The 10,721-nt window shown below is 40.5% G+C and overlaps 1 protein-coding gene across 1 annotated transcript in view; it reads left to right on the forward strand.

Annotated features, from left to right (window-relative positions):
- The window catches only part of cfdp1 (craniofacial development protein 1), a 16,253-nt gene extending 5,532 nt beyond the window's left edge, over window positions 1–10,721 (forward strand). Inside the window, exons 5-7 of the mRNA XM_040134268.1 lie at window positions 1,001–1,160; window positions 6,114–6,272; window positions 9,494–10,721. Coding sequence (XP_039990202.1) covers window positions 1,001–1,160; window positions 6,114–6,272; window positions 9,494–9,581 — 407 coding nt within the window. The 3' untranslated portion in view covers window positions 9,582–10,721. The remainder of the gene's footprint in view (window positions 1–1,000; window positions 1,161–6,113; window positions 6,273–9,493) is intronic.

Genomic DNA, 10,721 nt, shown 5'->3' on the forward strand with positions numbered 1-10,721 from the left:
ATGTATGTATGTGTGTGTATATGTGTGTATGTATGTATGTATGTGTATATAAAATATTATGTATAATCCGTCCTCTTTGCGAACACGGACCTGGATAAATTAAATAGGAATGCATTTTTGAGGAACCATTCATTTTGTGAATGTCATGTTTGTACTGGAAATACAAAAAAAATTCGTACTCATTTTATTTATGTGTTTTAATGTAAAATTGTGTTATTATTTGTGATGACATGTGTAAGTCATTGACATTTATATCAATCAGTGAAATGGGTGTCTGTTAAAAGTGTTAATAAAAGATCCTTGATCATGTATTTTTGAGCAAATGGCACAATCACAAACACTTGTGCTTTATTCTTTTTGACCATACATTCATCTTGTGTTGGCCAGCACAGCTTATTCTGCAGTAGACACTTGTAAACCTTTGTCTTTTTCGTTATCAGTGGTAACTTTTGATACTTTTTTTACTTGAAGGAATTGACTGCTGCCGACTTGTGATAGTCCGCATAAGTAGTTCTGAATAGAAGATGTGATAGCCAGTCTTTTGTGCTAATTTTTATTCAGTATGTTTAAATCTGCTCTTCTGATCTTCTGACCAATAAATTTTCACATCTCAAGGATTCCATGCATTTACGGCTATTGTAATAAACTGGACCTTACCTCACACCTCAGCAGTAGGTCATGCTCAGAGAATAATGAGATAATGCGAATACATGTTAATTCACAATTAGAGAATAACAGGACATGTGCCCTTTGAAGTCAAAACTTTCATTAGTCCAACTAACTAGTCATCACGTCATCAACAGGAGAAGATGAAAATGTGCTTATCCAGTGAAGCATTTTTTTTACCACCTTCCCACAACCAACAGGTTTTCAGTGTTTCCAGGTGAAAGGCTAGTATCACCACCATATATACTAGCTGTTTCAAACTGCTCCGTAGACATACTGTCAACTGTAGTAAATCTAATCCATCTGCAGTTATTTTTTCCATACAGAGTTTAGCACACTGTGTTTCTGTTTCCCTCTTTCAGAGTGAACAAAGAAGTATCAGCAGACTCCAGAGAAGCTAAGAGTTATCTGAAGACCCAAACCACCAAAGAGGAGCAGAATGCAGACGAAGAGAAGAGCTCATCACCTGGTCAACCACCTCTTCCTGGCCCAAGGTACACACACACCTTCACACATAACATTCACCCCCGCACCAACATCTACACATGAGGATTACAGCGATATGTTGGTCAGCTAATATACGGCACTCTAAGCTGTCTTGGTGACAGATGTTACCACAGCATCCAGAGCACAGCTGCTGTTTTGAGGCCAGTGCCTCAGTCTAGCAGAAGGTGTGCGTTTGGGCTTGTTTTACTATATTTGGGGGGTCCGAAAACCGGGAGCCCACTGACAGCTTTTTGGGGACCAAAATGGTGGACTCAACAAGTTTAAATGGCTTTTTGAGGGTTAAGCCTTGGTTTTAGGGTTCAGGTAAGCATCAGGTTTAGGTTAGGGTCAGGGTGAGGGTTAGGGGTAAGGCATTTAGTTGAGGTGGTTGAGGTTGGGGTAAGGGGCTACAGAGAATGCAATGTGTTGAAGACTGGTCCCCACGAATAAAGTAAAGCAAGTGTGTGTATGTGTTGGCAGTTTATAGGGGAATTAATTTTGTACTTATGCTTCTATTCAGACATCAATGTAATGGAATTTCCCTTTATATGTACTGTGTGTGCGTGTGTGTGTGCTTTTTCCCTACCTCTTTTAATACCTTTTGTTGCCATGACAATAAATCATTTGGGGATGTGGGCATCTTCCCTCCGAAACCCCAGACAGGAAACAGGAAATCATCTGCCAACAGACAGGAAGTACAGTGTGTCCACAAGCTATTTCCTATTTATCTCAGTCTAGTGTGTGCATGTGCATGTATGTGCGTGTGTGTGAAGAAGGGACACCCAGAAGGACAGGAAAGAGCCATCAGCACCACTCCCACATTAACCTAGTGTACACACACACACACACACACACGCAGATGGAGCTTGTGAAGCGTGGTTTGTTTGTTGCGGATTGAGATGATAGTGCAACTGATATGTAACGTCACAGTAGCAGTGATGTGTTTACAACAGTACAGTGAGGTTTGATTGTGTATATGGTTTGATCAGATTGATATCCATCTAGAGATCTGTGTGAAAAACACAGAGCTGGAGTGAGCACAAAGACTGGAGACAGGGAGAGGCAGCTAGCCTGGCTGAGCTTGGGATAGAACCAGGCTAGCTGCGTCCAGTCTTTATGAACACATCCTCAGTCCAACTCCAAACTTAACACACACAGACATGAGATTGGTATCCATCAACCTGTCATCTCTCTCAAATAGAAGGTGACTAAGTATTTTCCTAAAATGGTGAACTGTTCCTTTTATTATAATATTTAGCTCTGTGATGAACCTAATGTATTAACCATTATACATCCCTGCTGCTCCAAACACAAGCAACATTTTAATCAGATATTTGTGACATGATGTCACATGACAAGATTTCACTAAAAGGAATAAAATGTTAGTTTAACTGAAACTGACAGTTTCTCAATGCAGTATGGTGCAAAGTGGCATCACTGCTGGTTGTTCAGGTTATTCAGTAATACATGTGCCATGATATGAATACAGATGCATAGATAAGAATAACAAAAAAGACAGCAAAACAGGAGCCAGTCTTGCGTAGCCAGTGGTTACAAAAAATTCTAGTGTATGAATATATTAATAGTACAGATGAAAAGACTCAGCTGTGGCTGGAGTGGAAGCTCGCATTTAAGTTATTGGTCTATTTGTGGACAGGAAGGAAATCTCAGCCTGCACAATGACATGAGTAAACACACAGACGCACGCATGCGCACACACAAACAAATGTTGACGCAGGAGCACTCCAGTAGCTGGCCAGGCTGTGTGTGGCGAAACACTCAGGATAGATATCGCACAGAACGCTACAGAGTTGGATGAAAAGATGGAGAACAAAGATGTTCAGTGATTGTGAGAGTTTTAGCTGGATACAATAAATGTGACAGAATCCCAGAAATTAGCTCACGCATATTTGAATTATCCCTCTTCAAAGCAGTATCAAAATACGCCTTTGGTTGAGCTTCATTACATCAACAAACCAAACACCGACACGATGTAATTCAAGTGCATTAATGCGAGGTTCTCGTGGCTGTATGTATTTGTGGAATACCAAAATGACTGGCGTTTAAATGGTTCACAGTAATTAACTACATCTGTGTCCAGTCATGTAGTCATAAATGAAATGCTCCATCTGCTGTGGTCTCCATTGGAACATCATTATGCTTTCACAGAATGATTTGTAGCCTTTTCTTTAAAAGAAACTCTCCTCATACTGTCTAAATCACTTTACTTAAGAACTTACATAAAAAGACAACTGATATGTGAGACCAGTAGTGATGCGAGAATAAAAGTGTGATGATGGGCAAAGTGAAAAACAAGCAAAACTAGATTACAGAAAATACACGTTCCGAGCAGCAAAAATAGATTTTTTTATGAAGCTAAATTCTATATTAAATGTTTGTATCTTTTCATTTTCTTTTAATAGAAAATAGCACTGAAATGCTAAACAGATCAGTTCCTTATTGTTCTGACATTTAAACCCCATCTCATTAAATCAGTGCAGTATGTGAAAGGGCAGTGAGTCTTTTAAATTGGCACACCTGACTGATGCATTAACACCCTTGTCCATCCTGGACAGAGGTGTGTGTGTATGTGTGCGTGCGTGCGTGTGTACGTGTGTGTCTGAGTCTGAGTCTGAGTCTGACAGACATTACCTTAGCGGCTTGTCATACCAGCCTCTCTACAGAGTGGAACACTAAATGGGGAGACCTCAGGAAAAAGACCATTACAGAAATCTAACCTGTTGGAGATGAAAGCATGGATCAGTTTCTCTAAGCTCTGACTAGACATGAATCCTCTGATTGTTGCTGTTTTTAAAATGGTAGATTTCAGACTTTGTAGTGGAATTGACGTGGCTGACTCCAAGATTACATCCAGATTTCTGACTCAGTCCTTGATTTTCATAGAGAGTCAAGATGAGAGCTAACTCCAAGCCGTCCTTCTTTTTTGCCAAAGACAATTATCTCAGCTTTGTCTGCATTTAACAGGAGAAAGTTCAGACACATCCAGTCTTTGATTTGGTCACTTCGCTTGCAGAGAGAGACTGTGGGACTGTAATTGTGTGGTGACAAATTTGTATGTCACCAAGTTAATGAGAGTTGACCCAGTACTGTGCTGCGGCCAAAATCCAGATTGGTTCAAAGTAACCATTATAGATTGAAAAAGTTACTTAGTTGCTAGAAGAAAAACTTTTTTAATTATTTTACTCACAAAGGGAAGGTTTGATATGAGTCTGTAGTTGGCAATCACAGATGTGTCCAAGCTGCTCCTTTTCAGGAGAGGCTTGCCGACTCCAGTTTTAAAGGATTCAGGAAAATTACCTGATGACACAGAAATCTTGGCTATCTGCAGTAAAATCTGTCGCCAGACAGCTGCAAACATTTTGAAAGAAGCTTAGTTGAGATTGGAGGAATCCAAATTCTTTTGGCAACTTTGGTGTACAGCGATACTCCATGCCAGTTGGGGAATAGTGGATTAAGAGCAGAGAAGGAAATTATGGGTGAAAGAAATTCTACAGAAAATGATTCAGTAGCTATTGGCCAAAATGTATGACTCATACACACATACAATCGTGGGGCTGATAATCGTTCTGATGTGGGCATCCCAACTGACCAGATCAAGTTGGAGGATTACGAGTTATGAGTATTATGGGTCTGAATCTGTTCCAGTGTGGGTCAGTGGGTGTTGACATTCAGACAATAAAATCATACGCTATGAGATGAATAATCATTGTAATTGCTTTCCGTCTGAAGTCTGTGCTTGTTGATTTTGAACCTTTCTGTTTTTTATGACTGGAATTATGACCATCAACATCATGTATCTTTAATAAATAGTACTTTAAGCAAACTGGCTGAAAACAGTGAGCTAAATAGTGCGCTGTGCCATTCTTGGGGCTTCAGCTCCTGACGGTAACTCTCCTTCTCCTCCTCCTGCTTATCGCTCTCATCTCCCCATCTGCTGTCACATTCGGATCAAGCATTTTTTTCCCCCATGTCTTTGCCCTTTTCCTGCCGACTGCAACATAGATTAGCAAGGTACAGTCTTTTTGATGGATGTCTATTTGATGTCTTTTTTTGCTACATAGCAGTGAGACCGTAATCAAACCTGCTGTCCAGTGTATTTTGATAGTAGAGGCCTAAATGCTCAGCAGTTAGTGCCTGAACTTGCCACTATCTGGCCACAGGTTCTTTTGGAGAAGTATTGCATGAGATTGTGTTGACTCTCTTCAGACTTGACGGCTCTGGGGCTGATTGTCTGTGACATGTAGGTCATGTAAGGAGGGAGAGGAAAATTTAAAAGATTCCTACCAATAACAAAAAGGTTATAGTACCCATGCAGGTGTACATACAAGCATATGGACTAGCTATGCTCACCCATTATGGCACACGCGCACTCTTCATTTTTTTATACGAGCGTTCTTGCATTTGTCTGTAATTTGCTGCAGCTGATGCAGCTTGGTCTGGATTTCTCCAAAGAAAAATGTGCCAGATGTCACTGAAACCAAGTGTTACCCGGCAAGTATAACACACCTGCCTCCACTTACGAGAGACTGAGTTACACCAACAGCTCTGACTGTTAAGCTGGGACTTCAGAAATTTCTTACTTTTTACCTGAACTTTGCCTGTTGTATACAGTCTTACAATTCTTGTTCCAGCAGTAGCTGATATTGAATCACACCTCTGTCTTACACAATGTACAACTCCATGTTTTTCCTATCTGCTCACTGTGATGAATACCTTTTGGCTTTGGTGATGTGCTGCTGTTGGTTCTGTGTGCATGAGAATAATCCCTGTTCTGTTCATGTGATATTTGAATGGCAACTTTGACTGAGAAGATCAGGCTGTGATTGAATAGCACAGACTCAGAACAGGCACATCAGCAATATGCTTCATCATAAAGTGTTTGCCAGGTTTAGTGGCACCTGTAGTGTGTCACCTAAAGGTTCCCCCTCTTGTGCTCGCAGTGCTAAGCGGCCAGCAGGCATGACGGGCATCCTGAGTCGTATCGGGGGAAAGAAACCGAAGATGAGCACGCTGGAAAAGTCAAAGTTGGACTGGGATGCTTTTAAATCGGAAGAGGGCATCACAGAGGAGCTGGCCATCCACAACAGAGGCAGAGAGGGGTAAGAGACTGTCAGAGACTTCTACTGAATCCTAAAACACTTCAGATTTTAGCTGCAAGCAGTAATACAGCAACTGGACTCCAGTCCAGCGTTTAGCTTTGAATGTCAGCTCTGTCTGCTCTTATTTACAATAATAGTTATTCTTCAACCTATCAATAAAACGAGATAGACCTCATTAATACGCTTATACTTTAGGCGATATTTCTACTAGTGTCCAACTAATATCAGCCTATTTTAGCTTATCACAGATAAATCATTATCAGTGTATATGCTGGCAATGTGTTATGTTAATACAATATGTTAACAAGAAATGGCAGTACAAAAATATATTTTGAAAAACTGTTCCTGAGTTCAGTCTGTTGAAATAAGTAATGGTTGGAAGAAGCTTTCTAGTTGCATCACATGGAGAGAATCAAGAGTTTTGGCAAATTAATTATCAGGTTAGAAAAATGTTGTCATTGGTGACAGGTTATTTATCTACCAGGAATTCATTTCATTACATTTCATGTCCACAAAATAGGCTTTTCATCACCTCTGTTGCTTTGGAAATATACCTTAACGTAAATGGATTTGAGTGATTTCTGGATTATCATAATCATGGCAGAGTCTGATACACCGTAGACAGCAGCTGAATCAGACATTTACCATAATGTGTAATTACAGTCTGGAAGATTGGACGATGGATAAAGAATTTCTTCCTGTTTAGACAAAAAGGGAACATAAAAAGTAGAACACAAACTGACTGTTCATTGCAATGCAAAACCGCATGAGAACAGGAGAACTGGACTGCCCAAAGTTCCGCGGGCTGGGGTTGACCCAGGAATATCTTTGAGCAGTGCAGTGGACATTACAAACAGCGACATCCGTGAGTCTGAGATGGCGGTGTAGCTATAAGCAGTTAGAGCTCAGCAATAAATCAATATGATGTTGACATTGTGAAGATTCCGGCCTGCAAACTCTTTTTGTAGCAGCTCAGAGTCTTTCTCTTGTTGACCGATGAATTTTCAGCCTCTTCCTGCAGATCACTTCTGGGATCAGGTTCTGAGGTGTTACATTCTGTCCTACACACACAGCAGGTTTAAGATCTACCCACAGATTATCAGTGGTGTTCAGATCGCGGGGCAGTGGGGGTCGTTCCAAAAGCTTAAGCTTGTTTCTATGGAAGTGGTTCATGGTGGATTTTGAGGTCTGCTTTTAATCGTTGTCCTGTTGTAGAAGCCAGCCTCTTTTCACCATTGCAGATCAACCTACAGTCACCCAGCACTTTAGTAGGAACACCTGCACACCTGCTTATTCATGCAGTTAACCAATCAGCCAATCGTGTGGCAGCAGTGCAATGCGTAAAATTCAGGCAGATAAATCAAACATCAGAGTGGGGAAATGTTTACCAAAGGGTTTACCGAGTATTTTTTTTTTGTAGCTGTTAAGTTGATCAAATAAATAGAACTGCACATTAACATTTGAAGAAAGGCCCATTTTTAATGTCGGATTTGTTGCAGGGCTTTTATTTACTTCTTTTAATTTCAAACATCAACAAAATGTTTGATTTCTCAAAGGGCGCCCAAAGTCTTCAATCCACTGTAACTGCAGAATTTCCAGTTTGTGACGGAGCTAGATGGCGACTGAGCTAGCTTACTCGGTCACTAATCCGAAATGCCACTGCTGCAACTGCTGGTGTGACTGAGCGTTAAATTTCATATGCTGTCTTTTCCAGCTCTTTGTGGCTGCATTACAGTTAAAGTCAAACGTTTATTCAGCATGTTTGAGTGAGCCATGCTCGTACGGTCATCATTTTCACTTTATAAATCATTTTTCCAAGCAACAATAGCATCATGGCATTTGTTTTTAAAATGTTAGTGTTTGAGTTTGTCAGTATTGACTACTAATTCACTAATTCATATTTATTCTTTGCATAAATGGTTTCTCACATTCCAGAAAATGTGCAATATCACCATATACATAGATCATTTCATTTTCATGATATTAAATTACATAAACTGTGAAGGAAGATTGTCTCCATATCACCATCCCCTACAGGTATGTACAGTTACCAAATATGATGGAAAAATTACACAAAGGATGTGGTGGGCATTGGATTAGTTACTGCCCAGGCAGCATATTTATGTAAAGAGCGCCGTGACTGATAATGTGATGGACCTGAAAGGGTGTGGCTTGATTGTATCAGTTTTTGTGTCCTCCTAAATGTGTCCTCCACACATGTAAAGACAATTCTGTTCTCGAATGTTAACTTCTGTAAAAGTTATCCATCTTATACAAAAAACACCAGATTTTTAACATTTAATAAGCTGTATCCTTGGATTTTATTTTATTATTTTTATTAAAAGCTACAGAGAACCAATAGCTCTTGGGTTTTGCATATGGCCTGATAATTTACTCTGCAAATTGGTGACAATTTCATCCTACATTACAGCTTTTTGTAAAGTCAATAATCACAAAATGCTGACATGGATCAACCATGGTGAGCAGGTCCAATGGAGTTTTTAATTATGAAGTAGCAGCTGGAAAATGGTGAGTGTAAATGGAGGGAAACAGGAGCAGGAATCATGCTTCAGTCTGGATGGATGGAGAGAGGAAGCCGATGGAAGACTGGCTACCCCCGGGAAATAACATGAGTCTGTGCTCTATGCACTCTGTTAGCTCCTTCATTGTCATTTTGTGACAGACACACACAAACACACGCACACACAGGCTCTGATACCATACTTAACATGCACTAACTTCCAAACAAGCAGAAGGATTGGGGCTAATTTAAAAACACTCAGACACAACAGGGACTCAAATCATTCTACACACACACACACACACACACACACACACACACACACACACACACACGCTGCAGGAAAAGCTGTGTAACTGCTTCCTGTGCTGAAGTGGAAAAAGTGGAGAGAGATGTGGTTTAGTGGTGGGAAAATGTGTGTGTGTGTGTGTGTGTGTGTGTGTGTGTGTGTGGGGGGGGTTGTGTGTGAGAGAGAGATGAGTACAGTGCTTCTGTACTATTGGCCATGGTTGTATTTTCAGTGTGTGTTTGTATTTGTGATGATAAAAGTAGGTCTAATGTTCTCTCTCTCTCTGTCTCTCTCTCTCTCTCTCTCTCTCTCTGTGTGTGTGTGTGTGTGTGTGTGTGTGTGTGTGTGTGTGTGTGTGTGTGTGTGTGTGTGTGTGTGTGTGTGTGTGTGTGTGTGTGTGTGTGTGTTTAGGTATGTGGAGCGGAAGAACTTCTTGGAGCGAGTCGACCACCGCCAGTTTGAGTTAGAAAAAGCAGTGCGACTGAGCAACATTAAATGATGATACAGACTGACAGTGCGCACACACATACACACACACACAAACACAAAAACACAAACACACACACAGAGCAGAACAGATGTTTAGACTGCCTGTATCTTGCTCTCTCTCTCTCTCTCTCTCTCTCTGACAGAGTTGCTATTCCGCCAGTAAAGGGAGCTCTGACTGGTGCTGTGGCTTGAGTCTATTTCAGGACGGGGATATTAATAGGCTGAGTTTGTGTAATGGTTTGGTGTTGAGTGTTCTGTTCTTCCATCCTTGTGAGAACCAATTAGAGTTTCGACCCTTCACACTGAAGGCATTTTTTGGGAAATGACGTCTTTCCTGCCTGTCCTTCTTCCTCTGGGGGCTGATTTAAGACCGGGACTTAGCTTTAGAGTTGAAGAATAATTTGGTTTTATTACAACCGTCATCTTATTTTTGTAATTTGGCCCATTATTTCTATTTGTAAATATAACATTGTACTCAGCAGTTTAATTGCTGAGACCGTGGAACAGGGTGGGGTCACTAAAAAGAAATTTGACAGTTCAAGAAACACAAGCAGACAGACAGTCTACTGCAACAATAATATCCAAGTTGAAATAAAGTGGAATTGAATTAGGATCTGGTTAGGGTTAGGGTAAAGGCTGAGATTAGGTAGGCCGAGCGACTGGCTCTGGAAGTATTTTTTTATCACCGTAAATTTTCCTAAATTTCCATAGTTACATTTTAGACCCCATTTCCACATGTGATCAGTATGAGGGCAGTGACGGCAGAATCAAGATAATACTTGTTAATACCCGCTTGAACATGCAAAGGCTGGTGACCAAATGTTATTATCCAGATACGGATCAGGTGTTAATAGCAGGTAGAAATGGCCTCTCAAGGATAACTTCCATGTTCTTTAACACAGAAACGCAGGATTCCAAGATAACTGAACCGTAATACAGGGTTGTGTTAAAGCTACTGATTGTAAATAATTCAACTTTTTACTTTGGGAAAGTATGTATTCTCTCTCAGTTTGGTGTTTGGATGAAATACTAAGGCATTCGTTTAGCAACTGTCACTATGAAAAAGACTCCGGTTAGAGCTGTTAAACCCGAGTTCATTTATATTCTGAACATTTTGTTGAGGAGCATCACAGCACAGCTGCTAAATTGA

Source organism: Xiphias gladius, chromosome 8, assembly GCF_016859285.1.
Source record: "Xiphias gladius isolate SHS-SW01 ecotype Sanya breed wild chromosome 8, ASM1685928v1, whole genome shotgun sequence".
NCBI lineage: Eukaryota > Metazoa > Chordata > Actinopteri > Istiophoriformes > Xiphiidae > Xiphias > Xiphias gladius.